The sequence below is a fragment of the Apium graveolens genome, chromosome 8 (assembly GCF_009905375.1).
Source record: "Apium graveolens cultivar Ventura chromosome 8, ASM990537v1, whole genome shotgun sequence".
Lineage (NCBI taxonomy): Eukaryota > Viridiplantae > Streptophyta > Magnoliopsida > Apiales > Apiaceae > Apium > Apium graveolens.
The window spans coordinates 240,241,875-240,266,702 of record NC_133654.1 but is presented as its reverse complement, the minus strand read 5'-3'; the positions used below and the strand labels follow the sequence as shown (position 1 = coordinate 240,266,702).

Genomic DNA, 24,828 nt, shown 5'->3' with positions numbered 1-24,828 from the left:
AGATAATCAGTTTTAAGTCCTTCGTGGAGATGACGGCGGAGAAAAATCATCGCTTTTGCGCGGTTTGATTCAGATTCTTTTTTTACCTCTTTAATGGTGTCTCCAAGACCTTGTGCGGCCAAATGAATTTCAATGTCTAGTATCTATGATAAATAATTCATTCATGTGATATCAAGAGCCTCAAATTCAAGTTTGGTGAAGTTTGCCATTCTTAGAAAAATAATCACAAAATTATATTATTATTATTATTATTATTATTATTATTATTATTATTATTTCAAACATGTATGTATATCTAATCTTACAAAAATAAAATTGTGATGTCTAAATACATGCATGTGAAGCTAAACAAATTATATATGCTAGAAAACTTATAATTATCATTGATGTGGGAAGAATAAAATATTTCCAGAGATTACCATATAATCTTTTGATGCCTACTATATAACAGGTATCATATAATACATAAACAACTTTCATCACTTGCATCCATGATTTAAAATGAAACTATACATTTACATAAATGCTTATAAACTAATAATTTTATATATTTTGGGCACATTAAAATAACTTGTTTTGGTAATTAATTGGTTTAACATATGATAAATCTTCTAGCTAGGTTTAACATTATGTACATATAAAACAAATTACAAGGCGGGACACATGCATGTAATTTTTCTTTTATTATATGTCTAGTGCAAAGAAGTATAGTACCAAAAATGGACAAATTCTGAATATATGTTTATGTGAAGATATAATAACAAATCAAGTTATTTTAACATGAAATATTACATACCTTAGGTGAGATAGATAAAGAAGATATGTAGGTGACTTCTTGTACGGTAAGTGGCCTCCAAACTTTTTAAGCAAATCGTACTGATAACGTATTATAAATATAGTAATAGATACACCAAGAAAAGAAGAGAAAGAGAGAAGAAGAGAGAATATTATTTCCAGGTAAGTTTACAAACTCCATTTAAATGGCTATTTATAGGTGTAGGATATACAATATACATGAACTTGATACATGAACTTGAGAAGTCAACGGACTCATATTTATGAAAGATCAAAAGATTAAACCTAGAATGTTCTAGGATCATCAATTCACAACATCTAGAAAGTTCTAGGGACATGCATTTATAACACTTTCTATTTTTTAATACATCATGAAAAATAATGACAAGTATTATCGGACAGAGAGTTATTACCTTATTTTCTTTGCAAACAATAAACTTCATTGTTTTTGTCGTAGATGAAAGGAAATTTAACATTACTCATCTGCAATCAATTTTAAAATCAGAACTTCTTTTTTGATTTATAGTAAGCAGTAGTCGGCTCGGTTTCTAGGTAAAACCGGAACCATATACCTTGGTTTTTAAAAATTGAAAATCATAACCGCAACCAAACCTTCGGTTTCGGTTTCGGTTTTAAAAATCCGGTTCGGTTTTCATCGGTCCGGTTTTGGTTAAAAATCCGGATAAAATAAAAATCAGAAAATAATGAAACTTAAATAAAGAAAACATACTTAATTAAAAATTAAAAAAAAAAGTATTTTAGCGTTCAAAGTTCACGGTATACAACTCAAATTCATGATATTACAAGTCCAGGCCATAAATAAGAAACTAAAAATGAATTTCTAGTACAAATAAGTGTCCACCAGACACCAGCAGCAACTGCAAATCTGCAATCATGTTAATTGTTCAAACTTCAAACTCAGAGTTCACTATCCCGGTCCTGTAAATTAAACCAGCCAAAACAACATTAGACAATTGTTTCACATAATATAACTATATATTCTAATCTAAGACACAAGCTAAATCTTATAATATTCTAGAAAAGTTACAATACAAGCAAACTGGTATAAAAGGACTAATAAATCAAACAAATTTAAGTTAATTGGCTGCACCATCATAAAAATCTCCCTACGCTTTAAGAGCCAAAGAAGTAGGATCACCTCAGTGTATTTCCCTAATTTCAATGATCCTAATGCATTAGAAATCTCATTTGTTGATAACTGTGGTAAAGAAGGTACATACTGCAAAACAAAATAATGATATTATGCATAAATAAAGATGCAACCAAATTCTTAAATCAGAATTTAAGCCATTTAAGTATCCTCAACTAATTGAGCACATGTACAAGCCAATATAATGTCAACTAGATGCCCTGACTAGTTCGAGATCAGGAAGCTAATTAACAGTTTAGAGTTAAGACTTAAGCTCATAATAAACTATTACAAAATTTTGAGTTACTTCTCCTCATATTCTAAGAACCCAAATAATGACACTCTCACTGTTTAGATAGAACGTTGTTATTAAAAAGCTTTGAATATAGAAATAACTGCTATATTATATCAGTATTATTATAAATGTAAAACCCAAATTGATCCAAATTCACTTTTCTCATATATTAATTGTCTTGCACATGGTTCAAACTCAGAGGCACTACCAATGGGAGCCTACAAAACAAACTCTCGGGAGTGGGGGAGGTGGAGGTAGACACAACACTAACATAGTGAACTACTTGTCTTTCAGAATGAATAGCAATTGTTATTAAGTAGTGAATTGATCGCCTTTGCTTTAAAAGATGCCTATCATTGTCCTTTCAATACCATTTAATTTGATGTCATAACTTAAAATATATAGTATACCCAACCCATAACATCCATTCCAGGCTACTACATTATAAAACTACTGCTCTATATCACAGAATAATAACACACAATTTATAGGCAGTCAAATATAGGTTAGTAAAAATCAAGAGTCAGTAGAATTCATTAACAAACTGGCAGTAAACCTCCATATGCTAATCAATTTTAAGAAATGCAAGGCAAAAAAGAGCAAACTAATCATCTAGCTTGTCAACTTCAGAATTCAATCATCAAGGTCCAACTTCTGAAATAAGCTTCCAGTTTTTAGCTCATCTGTAAATTATCAGTATTCATTAAAGTCTAGCAATAATCCAGTATTAACTAAATAGAAAAGAAAAATAATACTAAATACACAATTACCATTTTTGAGTTTTTCATATTATAGATATTCTTTCGGTTCCCCTCTAAGATCAATTAAATTTTAAGAAATTCTTAGTCAATCTTGGCTGCAAACTAGAGATTCAACTATTTTTGGTGAAAGTGAACTCTGATACGCATCAATAGTTCGTCCACCAGTGCTAAAGGCAGCCTCTGAAGCAACGAACGAAACCGGCATACCTAAAATATGTTTAGCTAAATCAGCAAGTATTGGAAATCTCGTTGAATTCGTCTTCCACCATAGTAATATATCAAATCCTTCACTTTTTCTTTCTCTTTTATCGCCCAAGTAAACATCAAGTTCTGATTTTCCAATCCCCCCCGAATGTCGAGCTTCCATGTATTTCTCATTATCGTCATCTCATATATCATTAGGCTGGTTTGTCTTATAACTCGGGGAGCATTCTGATTTTCCCACCAGATTCTTGTAGTGTTCAAAAAGCTCTTGTAAGGTCTTTATGACTTTGTCACACATCATGAAACATTCCCATAAATTTTGGCAAAGCAAAACTTAATGTAATTCATTCTATATCTAGGATCTAACACCACTGCCACATACAATAAAAAGTTTGTATTCTCCGTATTATCCCAATATTTATCATATTTCTTCTTCATTCTATTTGCCATGTCTCTCATCAAGATATCTTCATTCGAGCACAACTTAACAATAGCTTCTTGCATTTTAACAAGCTCAATAAAAAACACATTGGAAGTATAATACTTCGAACCCGATAATTTTAAAGTAACATCATAAAATATTTTTAAAAACTGAATAAAACGAATGACATTATCAAAATCAACAAAGAAAGGAGCACCTTCAACAAATTTCTTTTTCTTTTTCCTTGCGTTGTCACTTGAAACTCCAAAATCAGCACCCTTAAAAAACGGTTCGTAGCTAGAATCTTCGGTGATCATTCTAATAAAGGCTCATTTATAATGAACCGCAACTTCCAACATAATGTAGGTTGAATTCCATCTAGTGTCGACATCAAGACACATTATTTAGTCACACTTTATCTTTTCTCTTTTGACACATTTTCTGAATTTTTCAAGCCTTGTCGGTGAAGATCTAACATATCTAACAGCATTACGAATTTTGGAAATTGACTCGTGTTGTTCTTTTAAACCATCCTTCACCACTAAATTCAGAATGTGGGCACAACATCTCATATGAAGAAACTTGTTCTCCAAAATAGCCTCCGGTCCTCTTAGAAACTTCTTCAAATGTAAGACTGTAATGTCATTTGAACTTGCATTATCCAATGTAATAGTGAATATACGATCTATACCCCATCTTCCGAACAATTCAACCAACATATTACCAATTGCAGCCCCTTTATGGCTTCCAATTTGACGAAAGTTCAAAATTCTTTTGCAAATCTTCTAATCTTTATCTATCCAGTGAGCTATTAGGCACATGTAATTCAGATTCTAAACTGATGTCCACGTATCTGTAGTAAAAGATACTCGTTCAGAAACAAGACTTCTTTTTAACTTTAACAACTCCTCATCATATATCTTTAGGCAGTCCCTCGCTACTGTCCATCTGCTGGGAATTTTAAATTTTGGCTCTGCTTCGTTTATTAATTCTCTAAATCCTTCATGCTCCATAATTCTAAAAGGCTGATTATCATTGATACACATCAGTGCAAGCTTTTTCCTCAATTTCTCTTGATCAAATGTATGAGCTTTGAGTGTTTGAGAATTTTCATCCCAGGACAACTTCTCAAATTTTAGTGTTTTCTGCAACTTGTCCAGATTGTTACACATCGGTGATTTAGCACAGACTGTTTTTAAATGGTTCATCATAGTAGATGTACCATTTTTGTTAGTGTTGCATCCAATTACCATATTACAGAATTTGCATTTAGCCTTTTCAAAACCTATTGGACAGCCTTTAAGTTCTTCAAAATAAAGCCAGGCCTTTGAACTCTTTTTACCCTTTTTATCACATTTTTCCTCTTCTTTATCAGGAGCATTCATTTTTTCATCATCCAAGTTCACTTGTATCTATAAATAAAATATATTTATGTAATTTAGAGGTGTTGAACAATCAATAATACATAAAATATATAATACTGTATACATACTACATAGAATATTCAGTTGCTCACAAATTACAATAGTTAGGAATGCACATATAAAAATTTTAAGACATATCAAACAAGTAGATACATTCTCGAAAATTACATAAATATACACCTAATTAATATAGAATCACAGTTCCATATATTCATAAAATCATAGATATATTTATGCAAGTGTATTTGAGAATCGTACCACTTCGATTTCAGCAGTTGTTTGTTGAACTCCTTGAGGAGCAGCTGTTTGTTGAGGAATATCATTCCCAGACATAATTATAGCTGATGTTTGTGTTTATTGCAGTGAATGACTGAATCTGAATATATGAGAGAGTTTGAGTTGTAAGAGAGTTTGAGTTTGTGAGAGAGTTTGAATCTGAATGACTATACCTAATTCCTCTTCTTAATTTCAGTATGTCCGTTTGTCCGCGGTTTTTACATTTAGAAGGTATGGTCTTGGGCCTCTTGGCCCAATTGTATGTATTGTAAACTGAAATTTACAACACATAACTTGAAATATTTGAATAGCTTTTTTATTTTTTTAAACAAGATATACATTTTATATTTATTAATATTATATATATTTAATATTTATTATTTAATTATTATTTTAATAATCGGTTCGGTTCGATTTTTATTGGTTCGGTTGGAAGGTATAACCAGAACCCAACCATTTAAATCAAACCAGTTTTTAATTTTTCGATTTCGGTTTCAGATCTATTTTCTCCAGTTTTTCCCGATTTCGGTTCGGATTCGGTTTCAAGTCGGTTTTTTACTCAAGTAAGAAGGAACGATTTTCAAAGTCAATTGGGGACATTTTCCTTCTGACTACTCTCTTTTTTTTTCTTTTTTTTCTTTTTTCTTTTTTCTTTTTTTGCCAAAACTACTCTTTTGTTATATATAATATAATATATAAGAGACTTTGAGAGAGAACTAACTAATAAGAAAAGAGAACATCTTATTCTTGTGTACATAACCATGATACAAGCAAGCCTTATATAGGCTAGTAGGATGAATGTTACAAGAAAATGGAGAGCCAAAAGTCTCTAATTAATGTAGGCATATGAAAGACCAAAAGTCATCTACTAATTACATAACACTCCCCCTTAGATGACTCATAAAAACATCATGCCTCGTTAAAACCTTACTAGGAAAAACCCTGTGGGAAAAACCTTGTGAAGGAAAAAGAGTACATGTGTTAAACGAGTAATAAAGAGGACATTATATCTCCCCCTCATTTAAACATGACTTATGAAAATCAACATAGATCTTGAAATTTACGCATCCCAATCTTGTGTACCAACTTCTCGAAGGAAGATATAGGAAGTGCTTTTTTGAACAAGTCTGCTGGATTTTCACATGATCGAATCTGACAAACATTAATTTCACCCCTTTGTTGAAGTTCATGGGTAAAGAAGAACTTTGGATCAATGTGCTTTGTCCTGTCACCTTTAATGTATCCTTCTCGAGTCTGAGTGATGCATGCTTCATTATCTTCAAATAAAACAGTAGGACTTCCTTTATTGACTAAGAGACCACATGATTCTCGAATATGATGGACCAAAGACCTTAACCACACGCATTCTCGGCTAGCTTTATGTAGTGCCAATAATTCAGCATGATTCGAAGAAGTTGCTGCTAGAGTCTGCTTTGTAGACCGCCAAGATATTGTGGTATCACCATATGTGAATACATAACCTGTTTGAGATCTACCTTTATGGGGATCGGACCGATATCCTGCATCTGCATAACCAACTAATTCCATTTTTGAGTCTTTAGAATAAAACAAGCCCATATCCATTGTTCCTCGAAGATATCTAAATATCTGTTTCACACCGGTCCAATGTCTTCGAGTTGGAGCAGAACTATGTATTGCCAACAAATTAACTGAAAATGCAATATCAGGACGTGTACAATTGGCAAGATACATTAGCGCACCAATGGCACTAAGATATGGTACTTCAGGACCAAGGACCAAGTAGTTCTTCTCCTTTTTCTCTTGGGCGGAATGGATCTTTTTTCTTTTCAAGTGATCGCACAACCATGGGTGTATTGACAGGATATGTTTTATCCATAATAAATCTTTTAAGGACCTTATCAATATATGCAGACTGATGGACAAAGATTCCTTTTGATAAGTGTTCAACTTGAAAACCAAGACAAAGTTTTGTTTTGCCCAAGTCCTTCATTTCAAATTCTTTCTTTAAGTATGCAACCGTCTCATCAAGTTCGGCAGGAGTTCCAATGATGTTTAAATCATCAACATAAACTGCGATAATTGTGAATCCTCCTTTTGTCCTTTTAATAAAGACGCATGGACAAATGACATTATTAACATATCCTTCTTTTAAGAGGTACTCACTGAGACGATTATACCACATTCGACCAGATTGCTTTAACCCATACAAGGATCTAATCAACTTGATTGAGTATAATTCTCGGGGTTTTAGATTACATGATTCAGGCATTTTCAATCCTTCAGGAATTTTCATGAATATATCATTATCAAGCGATCCATATAAATAGGCAGTCACAACATCCATTAAATTCATTCGGAGCCCTTCCAAAATTGATAAACTAAGTAAAAATCTGAATGTTGTTGAATCCATTACCGGGGAATAAGTCTCTTCGTAATCAATTCCCGGTCTCTGCGAGAAGACTTGTGCAACAAGACGTGCCTTATATCTTACAACTTCATTTTTCTCATTTCTTTTACGCACAAATACCCATCTATATCCAACGAGTTTTATACCTGCAGGTGTTTGGACAATAGGTCCAAAAACTTGGCGTTTTTCAAGTGATTTGCTTCAATAGCTTCTTTCCACTTTGGCCAATCATTTCTTCTTTTACATTCATAGATCGATCTAGGCTCATGATCCTCGATTTCCTCAGAAATGTCAAGTGCAACTGCATATGCAAATATATCATCCATGACAATTTCTTTTCTGTTCCACCTCTTTCTTGAAATGACATAATTTATCGAGATCTCTTCATTGTCAACAATTTTAGGTGTTTGATCATCCTTGGAAGACGTCTCTTCAGTGATCAATTCTATGATGCCATTTGATTGTCCAACTTCCTTATCAAGTTTCTTTGTTTTTCTTGGAGTTTTATCCTTGGATCCAATTGGTCTACCACGCTTCTAGCGTGCTTTAGACTCATTTGCTAGCATGATTTTATTATTTTCTTCAGGAAGTTTAATCTTACAAGGAACATTAACAGCTGGTATATGTGATTTTGTCACATTCTTGACATCAGTAAAAGCATCAGGCAATCTATTTGCGACTTCTTGTAGGTGGATAATCTTTTGAACTTCAAGTTCACATTGATTTGTACGAGGATCATAATGAGACAGGGATACTGCATTCCACAAAATTTCTTGCTTTTCTTTTTCGAATTTTGTCTTATCTCCCTCTAATGCCGGAAAAACTGTCTCATCAAATTGACAATCGGCAAATCTTGCCGTGAATAAATCACCAGTCATGGGCTCCAAATATTTAATAATCGAGGGAGAATCAAATCCAATATATACCCCTAATCTTCTTTGAGGTCCCATTTTTGTTCGTTAGGGAGGGGATATTGGAACATAAACTGCACACCCAAAAATTTTCAAGTGAGAGATATTTGGTTCTTGACCATTTACTAGTTGTAGTGAGGAATATTTATGATAAGAAGTCGGTCTTAACCGAACTAAAGAAGCCGCATGTAAAATCGCATGCCCCCATGCAGAATTTGGTAAATTTGTTTTCATAAGTAATGGTCTTGCAATTAACTGTAACCTTTTAATGAAAGACTCAGCAAGACCATTTTGAGTGTGTGTGTGGGCAACAGAATGTTCCACTTCAATCCCAATCGACATACAATAATCATTAAAATATTGGGATGTAAATTCTCCTGCATTGTCCAATCTTATTTTCTTTATATTATGATCAGGAAATTGTGCTCTTAATCGAATTATTTGAGCAAGAAGTCGTGCAAAAGCAATATTACGAGTGGACAATAAAGTAACATGTGACCATCGTGTGAATGCATCAATGAGTACCATAAAATATTGAAATGGTCCACTGGATGAGGTAATAGGTCCACATATATCTCCTTGAATTCGCTCCAAAAACTTTGGACATTCAATTGCAACTTTCACAGGAGATGGTTTTGTTATCAATTTTCCTTGAAAACAAGCAACACATGAAAAATCTTTGGACAATGGAATAATTTTGTTTTTGAGTGGATGTCCATTTGAATTTTCAATAATTCTTCGCATCATTGTTGAACCCGGATGGCCTAAACGATCATGCCATATAATAAAATTTCTCGGGTCAATAAACCTTTTATTAATAGTCATATGTGACTCAACTGAATTTATGAAAGTATAATATAATCCAGAATTATATGATGGGAGTTTTTCTATCACATGTTTCCTCCCTGAGACAATAGCCGTGATACATAAATATTCATTTTCATGTTCATTTGTTGTCTCAATATGATAGCCATTCTGGCGTATATCTTTAAAACTCAAAAGATTTCTTTTTTATCCGGTGGAAAACATTGCATTTGCAATCAATAAACATGTACCATTAGGTAGCACTATACTTGCTCTTCCGGAGCCTTCAATTATATCTGATGCACCCGATATTGTATTTACATTAGCTTTGGCTAATGCTAGATGCGAAAAATATTTCTGATTTTTTAAAATTGTATGTGTGGTTGCACTATCCGCCAAACAAAAAGATTCCTCATCTCTTTTAACATATGATGAGAGGCTGCTGGCCATATTTTTTCATGACAAATAAAATATAAATCAGAAGTAGAAGTTAAATATCTCAAGTACTTCATTAACGAAAGAAAATTATATATGCAACTGATAATAATGATTATCATAGTTCAAAGTTTAAAAATAGATAGTCCAACATAAAGAAAAAGTTCAACTAGCACGGTAAGATCTTGTTTAATTATGCTCATCACCACCAAATTTAGGCATGTTCACATCAATATCTTCAAAGAAATCACCAACTTCCATGTGAGTAAAGCCCGAAGGATCAACTTGATTGTCACTTCCGAGGTGTGATTCAAGATGGGCGATCCCCAAAGGATCATTCTGTTCGGTGAAATTAGTTTCAACATTTTTCAAAGATGCCTGATATAGGTCAACAAAGTGTTTGGAGGTACGACATGTACTTCTCCAATGACCTTTCATTCCACAACGACTACAAGTACTTTCACCCCTTTTAACCATCGTACTTCCCTCGGGTTTCTCCTCATTTGTTGTCCTTTTCTGGTAGTAAGATTTTCTTTTAAAGTTCGGAGGATTTTGTTGATTACTACGGCCTCGATCACGCCCAAAACCACGGGCACGTCCATACCCACGTCCACGACCACGTCCATATCCATGCCCATGCCCACGTCCAAATGATTTATTATCTCTATATTCATTGTTAGTCATCGCATTCACTTCAGGGAATGGGGTTGAGCCAGTTGGACGTGCTTGATGATTTTTCATCAAAAGTTCATTATTTTGTTCAGCAAGAAGTAAGACAGAAATCAGCTCAGAAAATTTCGTGAATCTACGTTCACGATATTGTTGCTGCAAAAGCATATTGTTGGCATGGAAAGTGGAATATATTTTTTCCAACATATCTTTGTCGGTGATATTCTCGCCAAATAATTTCAATTGAGATGTAATTTTAAACATGGCAGAGTTATCCTCACTCACACTTTTATAATCTTGCAATCGCAAGTGTAGCCAATCATAGCGAGCTTTAGGAAGTATCACCGTTTTCTGGTGGTCATATCTTTCTTTAAGATCCTTCCAAAGAGTTGATGGATCTTTAATAGTCAGATATTCAGTTTTCAATCCTTCATCAAGGTGATGGCGAAGAAATATCATGGCTTTTGCCTTGTCTTGTTCAGAGGTTTTATTTCCCTCTTTTATGGTGTCACCGAGACCTATTGCACTAAGATGGATTTCAACATCAAGAATCCATGTTAAATAATTTTTGCCGGTGACATCAAGTGCGTTGAACTCAAGTTTTGTAAGATTCGACATTATCACTAAACAAGAACAGAAGAACACTATAAAAGGCCGCAAGCTGGAAATTTTCCCTTCTCTCCTTTTTATACTATCGTGCTATTAACGTGTTATATATAATATAATATATAGGAGACTTTGAGAGATAACTAACTAATAAGATAAGAGAACATCTTATTCTTGTGTACATAACAATGATACAAGCAAGTCTTATATAGGCTAATAGGATGAATATTACAAGAAAATGGAGAGCCAAAAATTTATAATTAATGTAGACATATGAAAGATCAAAAGTCATCTACTAATTACATAACATCTTTTTCTTTTAAGTTTCTATTTTTGAGTTAATTTTCTTGGTGGGTCATAACATATGTACACAATAATAGACAAGGGAAGAAAGAAACAGGGGAGGAGAAATGGAGTGGGAGGCAAGTGAAGTTGAAGCTGAGAAATTCAAGTCTAACAAAACAAACATAACAGAATCATGGGTCAAAAAGCACACTTCAATTTACAAACAAGCTACAAGACACCCTTTTATTCTTAGCATTAAAGATGGCACAATTGATTCTTCTTCCTTCAAGATTTGGCTGGTACCTTCTCTTTTCTTTTTTCTTTGTTCTATTTTAAAGTACCCCTTTTTAATCTTGTGAATGAATATTTTGTTTTAGCATGATTTTAACTGTTTGCCCATTAAAAAAATTGTATTTTTATAGTTGGTAATACTCAAGAAGTTTATTTTCAAGAAGATATTGTTGGAAGATTGTGAGAAAATAAGTTGTATCCCTTGCAGATATGCAGTTTTACCCTTGTTTTTCGTAAAGATAACAAGCACACATTTTTTATTAACAATGTGTCTAATTTGAGGACAGGGTAGTATTGTAAGAAGTTTGCTATATATTTGGGTTTTAGTTATGTATTTTTGTGATAAATTTGATGGTTATACCAATTAGAATCTAGTTTCAATATATTGCTTTGTTCAAGAATTGCGACTACTTTATATTTAGCTGAAAGACAAAATGTTACTAACTGATACGTGATGTTTAGGATCTTACAAGGGTAGGACAAGTGGATTAAATTGTTATGGTTTATTTGTTGAGTTTATTGGTTATTGCTGCATATGTGATGCAGGGACAGGATTACATATATGTTAGAGCGTTTGTCCCTTTCGTTGCAAGTGTCTTGGTGAAAGCTTGCGAGGAATCGGATGATAGTTCGGATATGGACATCATTCTAGGTGGCATGGCCTCTTTAAATGATGAGATTGCATGGTTTAAGGAAGAAGCTTCTAGATGGGAGGTTTCACTGACCAGTGATATTCCACAAAGAGCAAACCTCATGTACTGCAGGTAACCAAATCCGTTAGATATTTTTATGACTTACAGTACTAACTAATTATATTCGATATTTGAAATTCTGGGGTAAAGACTTACAATATTTTTGTTCTCTAAAGTCTAAGTCGTTGATGGTTGTAACATAAGACATGAACTGCTCGCTATCAACGCTAGCATTTGCACCCTATTTAGTATTTTGAGTCCGGGTTTAGCTATTAACACTGTATTGCATCCTATATAGTGTCCTGGTTTGGCCTTTTCCTTTGAACTTGGTGTCTTGCTTTTTGTCGATCAAAGCAAGTTAATTCACATTGGGTTTTTAGATGTCAGTTTTCTGGCTTGTGTTTGTGCTTTAGCGTACAGCTATGACTGCACAATTCTTTGTCATGTCTACGTTTATGTACCTTTGTGTAAAAAAGTTTAATGAAGCAAACAACCTTTATTGAATAGTTGACAAAAAACAAACTTCTCCTGTCTATGTTTCATATACAACCAGTGAGTTTACAGCCGACTACTCTACCACTGAGCTACTTCTATTATATGATACTAGTTGGTAACCCGTGCTTAGCTTAAAAATAATAGTATCACATTATTATTTGCATAAAATTGAAACTCATAATCCGTGCAAAATATAGATTTAAATATAATATATAAAATGTTGTTAAAATATGTAGTTAAAAAATCGGAGTTAAGTGTAACTCTAAAATTTCACGGTATAGTTCTAGTTATGCATGCACCTAATTACTTATATAAATCTGACATTTTAACTTACTAATACGATTATTTTAAAGTAAACCGACGCTTGGATGTTCAGCAACAAATAAAAATTGAAGGAAAATAAAATTTACAGAGAGTAGAAGTTAATTTTTGTTCGTTGAGATTTTATTACATAAAATTTTAAAAATAGTTGTATAATTTTCTAATGAGGACCAAGATTTGGGACACTTATTAGTATAGATAGTTGATAACCCGTGCGAAACACGGGCCCGAGACTTAAAATATCCAATTAATATTTGTAGAGATTTTTTTATAATCCGTGCGAAACACGAATTAAAATTAATATATTAATATCAAATATTAAATTGTTACTTGCAAAAAATAGTTATGTGGTTAAAAAGAATCGAATCAGTTATGAAATTTTTCACTATAATTCTAGGTTTGCATTGTTTTACTTGATATAGAAATCTAACATATTAGTTTTATTTTTATGAAACGAATTGTATCTCTATCTTATGAACCAAATATCTGTTCTTTAGATGATTTAATATTAATTAATATAATTTGATAATTATCTTATAATTAGCCTTTTCAATATAGTTTATTTAATATTACTTAATTATCGATAAAAATTAATTTACAAATTAAAAAATAGATGTTATTAAACTTAATTTAATATTACTTAATATAATCTAAATACAGCCCATAAATCTGTTACTATTAAAATATGTTTTTTAATTTAAAGTAAATAAACGTTGTGATGGACAATAACAAATACGATCGTTAAATCAATAATTTTCAGTTTAAAAGTTAATAAATGTTACTAAAGTCATTTGCTATTAATTAATTATTTTTAAAATAATGCTATAGAAAATAAAGTTTACAGAGAATAGAAGTCAATTCATGTTAATAGTTTACTTTGTAGTTAGTAGTTTTTCAAAATAAAAGTATATATATGTTATTTTACTTAATTTAACATAACTTAATAAATTTTTAATATAATTTATAAATAAATAAAGTTGACAGAGGATATAAGTCAATTCGTGTTAGTAGTATACCTAGTAGTTTGTAGTTTTTCTAAAATTAAAAATAAATATAAGTTATTTTACTTAATTTAACGTAACTTAATAAATTTTTTATATAATTTATAAATCATTTAAAAAATATTTTTATTTCATGAAGTAAATAGACGATTGGATGAATACTAACTAAAAATAAAATAAAATTTACAAAGAATAAAAGTCGATTTGTGTTAAAAAAAACAAAGTTTATAGAGAATAGAAGTCAAATTATGTGAGGTAAGTACCAAAATTTGGTACTTTGGTACTTTGGTACTTTTAACACCAAATTATATATGGTTTCGCTTATTAATAAAGAGTATAGATGCGCATGGAACAATCAAAACACAGAAATATCACATATAGGAGCCTATTCAATATTGAAAGTAGCAAACGAGTCACTAATATTAATATATTATGTATGCACAAATAGTATAAATGATCTTTTGTGTTTATTAGCACAGCATGTGTTTGAGGCTATGGTATGCAAAGAATTTTAACCAAGCAAAATTTCACTTTTCACCTATATATTTCATTAAGCTGACATCTCTCCACATCATCTATATATTATTTATTATCATGTTATTATGTACAGTTTTATCTCTTTTGCTGCAGTTTTCTGAAGAGACTAATGAGTTCAGAAATCGAATATGCAGTAGCAATTACTGCATTTTGGGCTATTGAAACCGTTTATCAAGTGAGCTTTTCTCACTGTCTAGAAGACAGATCAAAAATACCAGATGAACTTAAGGATACTTGCCAAAGATGGGGTAACAGTGGCTTCAGTCAGTACTGTCATTCCCTTCAGAATATAGCTGACCGTTGTTTGGAGAAGGCATCAATTGATATCATTGCAAAAGCTGAGCAAGTTTTTGTAACAGTCCTTGAACATGAAATTGAATTCTGGAACATGAGCAAAGGGGAGATCTAAGTGCTTATGTTTTTAGTAAATGCATAAAGAGGTGACCTTGTCGATGCCTCTTCTGTTTCTTTACAATGAATAGCTTCTGTATTCTATGGGACCCTTGTTATATAAGTTACGAATATGTACTCGTTTTCCGGTGCGTAAACTTTCAAATGTTATTAACTTGAATAATGTGAACATGCAAGTGTGTTCTGAGCGGTGTCTGGAGCAATTTTTGCCTGGTCTTGGAATATCTATCTACTAAATGGGACATGCTTTGTTGCTGAACTTGTTTCAGGTGCAGAGACCATATAATTTCTAAAGTCCATGTTCCTATATGGCCTGTATATTTGATCTTTTGGTCAGCTGTTAGTCATAATCTCTCTGTATATTATTGTTGTTGTCATAAACTCATCACAACCTGTGGCTGTAGTTTAGTGGTAAGAATTCCACGTTGTGGCCGTGGAGACCTGGGCTCGAATCCCAGCAGCCACAAATTTGTTTTGAAATAATATGGGAAGTCACCCACCCAAATTTCCTTCTTTTTTTAAACAGAAGAACCAAAAACCATGAAAAACACAAGTCACTCTTCAGTGAAGTGAAACTTGTACTATTCTCAGCATAGATAACCCCAGGTCCTTCCAGAGAACCCCTGCGTGAGAATTTAGGCCTTTTGTCTGCAAAAAACAGTCCAAAGTATTTCTCATATTCAGGAGATTTGTTATTTTGGTCTAATGTTGCAAACCAATACGCCTCTAGTCTCTGAGGTCTCCTAGGTGTAGCAGTTAGGATATGTTGAATCAATCTAGATCAATAATTTTGTGCATTTTCAAACGTGTTGAAACCCCACCAGCAGATGGCCATCCTGTCTCTGACACAACTACTTTTAATGAACCACCTCCGGCTCTCTCAAGGGCAGCGTATAATGCATCCATCATTGCATCAAAAAGATTTGATATCCGAGGCCATTGTCCCAAATCACAACTCCAGGAGAAGTAAACGTAGCATAGGCCACAGAAATGTCTCTGGAATTGCCAATATGGCTTAAAATAAGGGTACACATTTGCAAGCAATGGCGTGTTGTTTGCTACTAGAAAATTGATGATTGGATCAAAATACCATCTGATGTGATCGCGGGAATTTCCAGTTTATGGTGGAAATGAGTTCCCAGTCAGTGTCATGCCAACTGCAGTCGAAACTCTGAGACGGTGTCATGGAGGTTATAAGTATAAACAGCATTTTGGATGTTTTGCATTGCAGGGAGAACATACTGAGCCATCCAAGATGTGGCATCATTGAGAGGTCTGATTTCATTTCCAACGGCTATGTATCGAAATTTAACTTGTGGGTAAAAGTCTCCCACATTTCTTCATACCCAATCAAATGCAAAACAGGGATTGGTGGCTAAAATTCGAAGGTCCGAGTTGGGGACTCCTATCATGGTTATGATATTAGCATCTCTTAAAGCTTCTAAAGACGCATGGTCCCGATCATAGAGTCTTGGGGCAACAATGTTGTTAGATTTGTACAGATTTATAACTTCTGTTGCAGGCGGTGTTCTAAAAAAACGCAAATCGATCCTCAGCGGCGGGAAGACCTTCTAGCAGTTAAGCGGACGCTTAAACGGTTAAGCGGACATTTAAACGAAATTTTAAGCAGGCCTATAAACGGATAAATAATATTTATTTGAAATTGTATTGATAATAATAATATGTGTAAAACTAAATTAATGAAAATAAATAAAGTATCAAGAATATAAACATATTTTTTTCTTAAAAACTTATATATTTTTATTTTTTAATCAAGATCATTGTTTTATTAAAATAAATATTAATATTTAAATTTAAAATTTGACAAGTCAAAATCAGTTTGACCGCTTAATGACCTTTTAATCCGCTTACTAACCGCTTAATTTTTAAAAATATTCAATTATTCGATTAATATAAAATCGAAGCGTTTAATGATCTGATTCCGCTTAAACAGCCGCTTAATACACTTTTCAGAACACGTGCAGGGGTAAGTTGTTTCCCATCATTCCATAGCATGCACCTATAGGGTGAGCTCTTTGTTGTTTCAAGCTAGTATTATATAGGTCACGGAGATCATCTATATAAATGCAGAGTGCATGAAAACCCCACAGGCTATAATGAATTATAATCAACTTGGTAGATACTTTCATTTTTATCTAGAACTTATCATATCTCTTAATACTCTTCTAGTTATATTTGGTAAGCGTGGTGATGTACATATGTTTTAAAATTAGGGCGGCTTTTGGAAAAGGGCATGTTTTGTTTTTTCATGACAAACCATTTTAATGAGCAAAGGACAAATAAAGAGTTTCTTTATTTTTAGAAAAAGTTATGTAGTTTAAGGGCGTATGGTATGCTCATAATATGCCTTGGTATGATGATCTAAAAAAAATAAAAGCAGATCAGAGTGATGCACCTCTGCATTCACGTCAGTTTTTAATGTTAAGCTTGCGAGGAGTCCGGACCATGGTTTATAAAGCAAGGAGATTTCCGAAATAAACAATTAGTAAAATAAATGACCATCCTTTTAACTTGAAAGGAAAACAATTCACAAGTCATTACAAGTTACAACTATTAGTACCCCCTAATCAATTTTCGATTAAAGGTATTGCTAGATTTCTCGTCCTGCCATTTAAATTCGATTGACGGATGTTTATCACTTCCGATATAGCTTCAAAGAACTGTGTAATTCATATGTTACTTTGCATATGCACCAAAAATCAGGGATTAAATATGGAAATCATATAAACAAAGTATATGACATGAGCATATCCGCTGATTCCTTTGCCGATTCAAACTACTTTTATAGGAGTATACACTACAATTTAAGAGAGTGTCCATCCTTGATCACCTCTTAGAGTTTTAGTGTCACACTGTTACCATTCCAAACTATGAGTGCATGCATGCCAGCCATTTAGAACATTCTTATCAACAAAGAGCTGTGATGCAAAAATCTTTTTTTAGTCGAATACTCTCGTTAACAATGCCTGAACCCTCTTCCGGTAAGGAGTCAAAGCAGGGTAGAAGCCACCTAATAGGCGAAGAACCAAGTTATATAGCACACTAAAAACGATACTCAATACTTTATCGGCATTTAGATGTTCACTAGTACTAGTTTACTACAAGATCTATAACATGTGCAGGGCGTTTTGTGCTTTTTCAGATCATTATGATAGGAGATTATAGTTTGTTATGCCACACTGAGAATGGGATTCATTGATACGGGATAGGTGATCCCTATATCTCCATATGGATAACAACATGAAAAGTTAATTGTAGAACTTGATACCTTCAAGACAACTAGAAAAAGCTTTAACACATTCGTAATTATTCACGTTCTCTGTAATTAAGCACTCAGGGCAGAAGTTCCAAGCCTTCCGAGATTGAGATTAGAAATATGAAATAAGTGAATCTTAACAAGCTGTACCTGGTGGTGTCTTTAGGAGAAAAATTCATAGCCTCAAGGAAAACTATAATAAGTCATATTAGCATAGCTTTTCCGAGTGAGTTTGAGTTTGCTTGAAGGCATACAATAGACCACACAGTTAAGCTGCAGTTACAAAATTCATTTTGGAATAAGAACATTCTTCGATTTCTTTGTCAGCTTATGATGCCAACAATTTGCTTCTTCACAGTCCATTTGTACAGTTTTAGTCTCTCCAACGGTGGCCACAATTTGGGTTGCAGCACACAAAGAACAGTGTCATACCTTCTTCTCCCTTGGCAGTTGCCTGCACACACAATGAAAATAGTTATAACTCATACCTTCTTCTCCCCTGGCAGTTGCCTGTATATTTGTATGCGTATGTAGACAATGGATGCTAATAGAATCTACAGTTAAAAAGAAAAAAAAATAAAGTCCATATTATTTCAACCTTCATGTCAAAAAAATTGCTCAGGCAATACATTTGCAAGGTGAGAGTTTTAAAAGGACTGAGGACATGTACAGATTTACAGATTCAATTTATGAAAGTTATGTCCATTTCGAAAGCTACATTCCATTCGACCCAAAAGAAGCTACATTCCATTCGACCAGAAAGAATGGAAGTTCAAAAAAACAAAACATTTGAAATTCTCAGTGTCTTCACATAAAATACAGTCTGCATTTCTGTAAGAGTGGGCAATGGAGCAGTCATTTTAGCAGTTTTCATCTTGTGAATAAAGAAAGAGTTAAACTAAATAGTGTGATGTGCATAGACTATGATTTGCACTCGAAGTTGAACTTTAATAAATTAATTTAACTTTGAAAGCAAGCTTAAATACTTTCTTCTCCCAGTCAAACAAAAAGGGGAAAAAAACACAAACAAAAGAGGAACTACAATGCGAAGCATCAAGCACGACATATAATAGACTAATGAAGATTTAAGATGTTTGCACTCCAGAAACCGAACCTGGAAGAAGACAGCTTCGCTGTAATTGCACACAGCACAACGGACTGATTTCGTTCGTGGCAGAGTTGGATCTGCAGCAACTTCCTGCAACCCTTGGGAGCGCTCCCCAACAGAGTGATTTATTTCTTTCCTGTACACACAATTGTTATCTGCTGCCTCCTGTATAATTTTAAACAAAAGTAAAGAATACTGGTAATCAGAATGAGCTCGGAAATTTCTGATAAAATTTGGAACGACAAAATGAAGACAAGCAGAAATGAGATATTAATGTAGTTAATTAACTACAAAAAAGAGTGACTAACTTGCCTAAACACCCTATTACATGACATCTACCGTGAAACATCACCATTCAACGCCGTCAAGAAAGATGAAAATTATTCTCCATATAAGAATCGGCACATTAACTTAGAAACGAATGTGCTAAAGATATACATTCCAACTGAGCACATATACCAGTGCCTTATGTTTGAGGAGGGTTAACACCTTAAAAGTTACTAGAGCTTATCTAGGAGAAGTTTCAGTACTAGCCCTCCTACCCTCAACTCAAACAAAAATCAAACTGACAGAAACGTGAATATTACTCCAAAAATAGACAGGCTCCCAGTGATCCACTCTATAAACCCATCCAAATTAAAAGCTCATCTCCATAGGTTGAAGTCCATAAACCCAAATTCTTTAAAGGCCTAAATCTTACATTTTGATACTCAATTAGATCAGTACAAGTTTGAGTAATATAACAATGACCAATTGTAACTACCCAATTTTTCAGAACTAAGACATCGTAGAAATCATCCAAAACTAAAATTAATCAAGAGATTAACTGTTCAAACTAAAGAAAGCGAAATCAATTATTCTTATTTTCCGCAAACCAAGCACTAATAACTCCCAACAACTTATACTAGGTAATTCAGGTTATTTCGAAAAGGGCTTAGATAATAGAGAAAAACCCTTCACCAAAAACAAATAAAAACACTTCAAAAATTCAAAAGTTGAAGCTGAAACACTAACATTTACTTATACACTAAACACACATATAAATATAAAGAATGCATGTCAAGGGTTATATTCAAAAACCCCAAATTCAAATATGAAATAAAGGGAGCGTCAAGATTGTAATATCTGTAAAAACCCTTGTGCAAAACACAGTGAATATCAAGAGGAGAAAAGAAGTAGGTGGGACCTGGTAATCACAGTTACGACAAACATAGATAAGTCTAGTTTGCTCTGTATCTTCCTCTGGATACAGTTTGTTGTTGCTGTTTATAATTATTACAACAAAGCAACATTAGTAATATCAAGAAAATTAAGATACAAATATAGTAAACACAAGTAAAAATTATGTTACTATTGTGTAACTAACCATATACCGCAAAACTTCATGGTACTCATCTCTCTCTCTCTCGTTATATGTGTATGCGCGTGTAGAGAAGATCCAGTTCTTCCCTGTTTCAACTTTCAGGTATCTATTTCTAAGGAATGATGCAAAAAGCATTTAAGACTCATAAATCAAAACCACTTTCACAAAATGATTTTTTTTGTGCAGCACTTAAGGCCCAATATACCATGGGCCTGATGATACACCAGTCTAAAATACCAGATTCAAAAATTATTTCCTCCAACGATTTTTGTTTTTTTTGTATTCACTTCATATTTTTAGCTCTTTTAACTTTATTTCATCAACAAATTTCCAGTTGAGATTTTCGGGCTATCGTGTTGGTGAGCATTTGTACAGTTCCAAGTAAAAGATTGAAAACGATTTAGCAAATAATTGGAAATAAAACATCACAATTTTCAATCAGAGTGGAAAGCTTCAGATTTGCGAAAAAATGCTCCTAATTAAGAATGCTCAAGAACAAAAGATAAGATTCAAATTGCTTAATAGGAATACACAATCACATAGTTCGTTGTCACTTGGAAATATATAAGGATTTGAGCACCTGAGCTACAATAAACATCATAGACATGGCTAAACAAAGTCCAACTACTATGGCTAGTATTCGTTCAAGTACTAGCTATCACTTAGAATATTCCTGTGAGAAGATTTGCAGCCGTGGAGATTGCTGCACCGGTTATCGCACACTGCACAATCTGCTCATGGGATGAATCATCTGATGTTAGCGCCAGTGCTGCTCCTGTAACTGCTCCAGCCATTGCGCTATTTTTCTGTTGAATACGGAAACCAGGAGCAAACAACATTAGATTAACATTACACGAACGTTCAACCAGATTATCTCACATTGTGAACATGTAAACCATAAATTTCTCCTCATCTTTAGAAAAAACACCCCATGGCTCATAATCTTTCGTTCATTCAACCGGAAAAAACAACTCTTCATAAGCACTGTACTATTTGGTTCTCCTTGGTTGATTTCAGGAAAATCAGCCTTATACAGACTAGACAAAGATTATTAAAAAATGACTCGTAATCACCAAGACAAAACGAAACTCGAAGCACACATAATACAAACATGGTGTTCACTTCACTAACTTCGTATTTTAAATTTTAATCGGTAGATATCTAGCCATTAAGACGAAATATAAAAATGCTACAAGGAACATTACCCAATCATGAACTCCACGGGCCTCCTTTAGCCCATAAGTAAGACCTGAATACATTCCAGCAGCTAAACCTAGCATACATGATGCAACCAATTATTATTAGCTCACTTAACACTCAAAATTCATAAATCATACAAACATTATCACTTCGAACAACAAACATTATCACTTCGAACAACAAGCTGACTTGTATCCTTTTCCTGCTTATTTAACACTACTGTACACAACTAGCTTCACGAGAGAACCTAAAACAACCACAGAAGTACAGAACACTTGTTTAATTTTGTAAGAGAAATACATTGCTTACAGTTGATCAACTAAACAAGCGACTTTTTCCCATTTTTTATTAGGTGGCTTCACTGCAACATAATAGGACAACATAATAGGACAAGGCAGGAAATCAAAGTACAAATGCAGATTGTAGTTGGGCTGTGGGCCTCTGATTACTCTTCCTACTCAAGTAAAAGCAACTCTGGATTATGAATTAAGAATTATGTAACTATGCAACTCACCCCATTGCAATGACTCTTTTCCGCTGCCTTTGACCTGAGACGAAAGCAATTATTAACATCCCAAAATCACCACATTAACAGAAAGTATATCATACACAGAAGAGACCAGCAAACAGGAGTGGCTTTATGTGCTAGAGGGTTGCCAGGGATGTACACATTGCGAGAATATGACTTATCCCCAACATCCACCAACAACAGATGCACAACCGAACTGCTTGCTACTTTCTTCTGTTATTGTACCTCAGGAAACTTGTAACTCTAAACAACGACACTTGTAACTCCAAACAACTTACCAGGGCCTCAATAGACTTCTTGTTAGTTTCACCTACAAAGAAAATCAAAACACACCTTACTAAACAAACTTATCCACATTCCACCTGAAGCAGATTGATTTTATACAGGCTAGTGAATAACATTCATATCAAGTATTCACTCAACAATTGTTCATATATATTCACAAAAATATCAACTATTCATCCAAATTATAGGAAAAGATATTAGAAAATTGAAGTCTTCGTTATCAGTCAATCTATTACCTGAATCACAAAAAATAACATTGTCATTAGACCAGTACCCTAAGGATCAAGAACCGCGTTCAAATAACACAATTATTCGTCTCCAACTATCAGTTTTTAATCTAACCAACCAAAAATATGGTTCGCGTAAAACTAAGATACTTAAAAGGTAGAATGCAGGGGGGTTTTCCGCCAAGCAAGGGTGGAGCAAGGCTCGCGCCTAGGGCCCCCTAGGGGAAAGGGCCCCAAAAATTTCAACTCTTATAAGTAAAAATTTAAGAATTTGCATATTTCATATAGATAAGGGCCCGTAAACTGATTTCGGCTAGGGCCCCTAAATCTCAGGGCCGGCCTTGCCACCAAGTTAGAATACAGTTTTAGTTGGTCAGTTATCAAATTGGAATGTATGTGATAATAAAAATGAAAGACTATCAGTAAAAGCTTAAAGAACTAGAATTCTGAATTCACATCACCTTAAACCAACAATAATCACCCATACCCTGCTAAAGGCCGTGGTTTACAACACTACACGACTATATATCTTCAGCCTATTAGTTGACTTGTGCACAAAATATCACTATCTAATTGCTTTGAACAGAAGTCAGAACACAACATACATGTAACAAATACATATACAGCAGAGATATAGTTTGTGAGTAAATGTAAAATACCCTTGAAGTCTTGAAAGCGATTTCTCCTAGAGACCCCTATCCCAGGGGGCATGCCACCATTGTCACCACTTGCACCTGCTTCACCAACAAACTACTATTAAAACAACATGTACAATATATATTTTAAATCAATCTATTAGGAAAAAAAATATAAACATGATCAACAGAGAAACACTAAAACACAGTCATAAACAAATAATTTAATGAGTTTACTTTCAGTGGCAGTGAAATAAGCCTCTCGAGAAACAGCCTGAATAGCTCCAATCTAAAAACACCCAAATGCAATAATCAAAAATACATGTATCAATAAATCTATACATTTATAACATTTATACACGCATGAGTGTGTGAAAAAAGAAAGGTGATATACATACACCAGCAGCTTTGACAAAGCTTTCAGCAACGCGATTGAGAAGAGGGTGACCAAGATCAAAAAGACCTGCAGTCTTGTCAAAAGGCCTCAGCTCATCTATCAGTGATCTTGTTTCCAAATTGTTACCTCCCATTTTGCTTTCTTTTTCTTTCTAGGTTCCTTATCAAAAGTCTGCGTGTTGTGTGTGAAAGTTTGAGATATAGAAGAGATAATAGGAGAGAGTTGCACTTGCACCCCCGTGTTAATTATTGCTCACATACCATGCAGAAAGAGTAGAGGGTGGAAGGACACGTGTCCTGGTGAGTTTACGTGCCCAACAATAAGTCGAACTTGGTGGATCCTCTTAGACACGCGTCCTCTTATCCTGTGACCATTCTCACAAGCTAAGGCCTTCTTTATTATTACCGGATTCAATAGATGCCATTAATATTTAAAAATTTTATTTATCCTGTCATATTTTAATTATTAAAATAATTTAATAAATATATAATAATTATAAATTTATAATAAAAATAATAAAATAATTTTAGTAAAATAAGTATACTATGTCTACTTATAATAAGGGAGTTGTTGGACTTGTTCTAACATCTTTTTCTTACTTAAAGACTTGAAAATAAGGGATGTTTAACCATTC

The 24,828-nt window shown here is 33.5% G+C and overlaps 4 protein-coding genes, 1 non-coding gene and 1 pseudogene across 5 annotated transcripts; 2 read left to right on the top strand and 4 right to left on the bottom strand.

Annotated features, from left to right (window-relative positions):
* Window positions 1-10,054: 10,054 nt before the first annotated feature.
* LOC141680489 (uncharacterized) lies at window positions 10,055-11,152 on the bottom strand. Its single transcript, XM_074486700.1, has one exon. It carries the CDS (start codon window positions 11,150-11,152, stop codon window positions 10,055-10,057), a length of 1,098 nt encoding a protein of 365 aa, XP_074342801.1.
* Window positions 11,153-11,442: 290 nt separating this feature from the next.
* On the top strand, window positions 11,443-15,360 carry LOC141676706 (putative bifunctional TENA-E protein). The gene is made up of 3 exons (XM_074482409.1): window positions 11,443-11,724; window positions 12,263-12,480; window positions 14,856-15,360. The coding sequence occupies exons 1-3, from the start codon at window positions 11,551-11,553 to the stop codon at window positions 15,169-15,171; spliced, it is 708 nt and encodes a 235-aa protein (XP_074338510.1). The 5' UTR covers window positions 11,443-11,550; the 3' UTR covers window positions 15,172-15,360.
* Window positions 15,361-15,558: 198 nt separating this feature from the next.
* LOC141680487 (glucan endo-1,3-beta-glucosidase, basic vacuolar isoform-like) lies at window positions 15,559-17,323 on the bottom strand (annotated as a pseudogene).
* On the top strand, window positions 15,568-15,639 carry TRNAH-GUG (transfer RNA histidin (anticodon GUG)). Its single transcript has one exon. It is a non-coding gene; the product is annotated as a tRNA-His (tRNA).
* A 1,166-nt stretch (window positions 17,324-18,489) lies between the features above and the next one.
* On the bottom strand, window positions 18,490-21,063 carry LOC141678606 (DNA-directed RNA polymerases II, IV and V subunit 9B-like). The gene is made up of 4 exons (XM_074484952.1): window positions 20,925-21,063; window positions 20,745-20,820; window positions 19,565-19,723; window positions 18,490-18,904 (listed from the first exon to the last, which is right to left on the bottom strand). The coding sequence occupies exons 1-4, from the start codon at window positions 20,951-20,953 to the stop codon at window positions 18,824-18,826; spliced, it is 345 nt and encodes a 114-aa protein (XP_074341053.1). The 5' UTR covers window positions 20,954-21,063; the 3' UTR covers window positions 18,490-18,823.
* A 344-nt stretch (window positions 21,064-21,407) lies between these two features.
* LOC141676845 (outer envelope pore protein 16-2, chloroplastic) lies at window positions 21,408-24,440 on the bottom strand. The gene is made up of 7 exons (XM_074482563.1): window positions 24,196-24,440; window positions 24,035-24,086; window positions 23,822-23,896; window positions 22,929-22,960; window positions 22,636-22,669; window positions 22,127-22,194; window positions 21,408-21,727 (listed from the first exon to the last, which is right to left on the bottom strand). Exons 1-7 carry the CDS (start codon window positions 24,325-24,327, stop codon window positions 21,584-21,586), a joined length of 537 nt encoding a protein of 178 aa, XP_074338664.1. The 5' UTR covers window positions 24,328-24,440; the 3' UTR covers window positions 21,408-21,583.
* Between the last annotated feature and the right edge of the window lie 388 nt (window positions 24,441-24,828).

Coding starts and splice junctions, on each gene's coding strand:
- LOC141678606 (XM_074484952.1), bottom strand. CDS start 20,953: ATGAGTACCATGAAGTTTTGCGGTATATG. Junction 20,821..20,924: donor ATGAAGTTTTGCGGTATATG/GTTAGTTACACA, acceptor AATTATAAACAG/CAACAACAAACTGTATCCAG. Junction 19,724..20,744: donor GTCGTAACTGTGATTACCAG/GTCCCACCTACT, acceptor AAAATTATACAG/GAGGCAGCAGATAACAATTG.
- LOC141676706 (XM_074482409.1), top strand. CDS start 11,551: ATGGAGTGGGAGGCAAGTGAAGTTGAAGCTGAGAAATTCAAGTCTAAC. Junction 11,725..12,262: donor CTTCCTTCAAGATTTGGCTG/GTACCTTCTCTT, acceptor TATGTGATGCAG/GGACAGGATTACATATATGT. Junction 12,481..14,855: donor GCAAACCTCATGTACTGCAG/GTAACCAAATCC, acceptor CTTTTGCTGCAG/TTTTCTGAAGAGACTAATGA.
- LOC141676845 (XM_074482563.1), bottom strand. CDS start 24,327: ATGGGAGGTAACAATTTGGAAACAAGATCACTGATAGATGAGCTGAGG. Junction 22,961..23,821: donor TCGCTTTCAAGACTTCAAGG/GTATTTTACATT, acceptor TTTTCTTTGTAG/GTGAAACTAACAAGAAGTCT. Junction 22,195..22,635: donor AAAAGAGTCATTGCAATGGG/GTGAGTTGCATA, acceptor CATGTATGCTAG/GTTTAGCTGCTGGAATGTAT.
- LOC141680489 (XM_074486700.1), bottom strand. CDS start 11,152: ATGTCGAATCTTACAAAACTTGAGTTCAACGCACTTGATGTCACCGGC.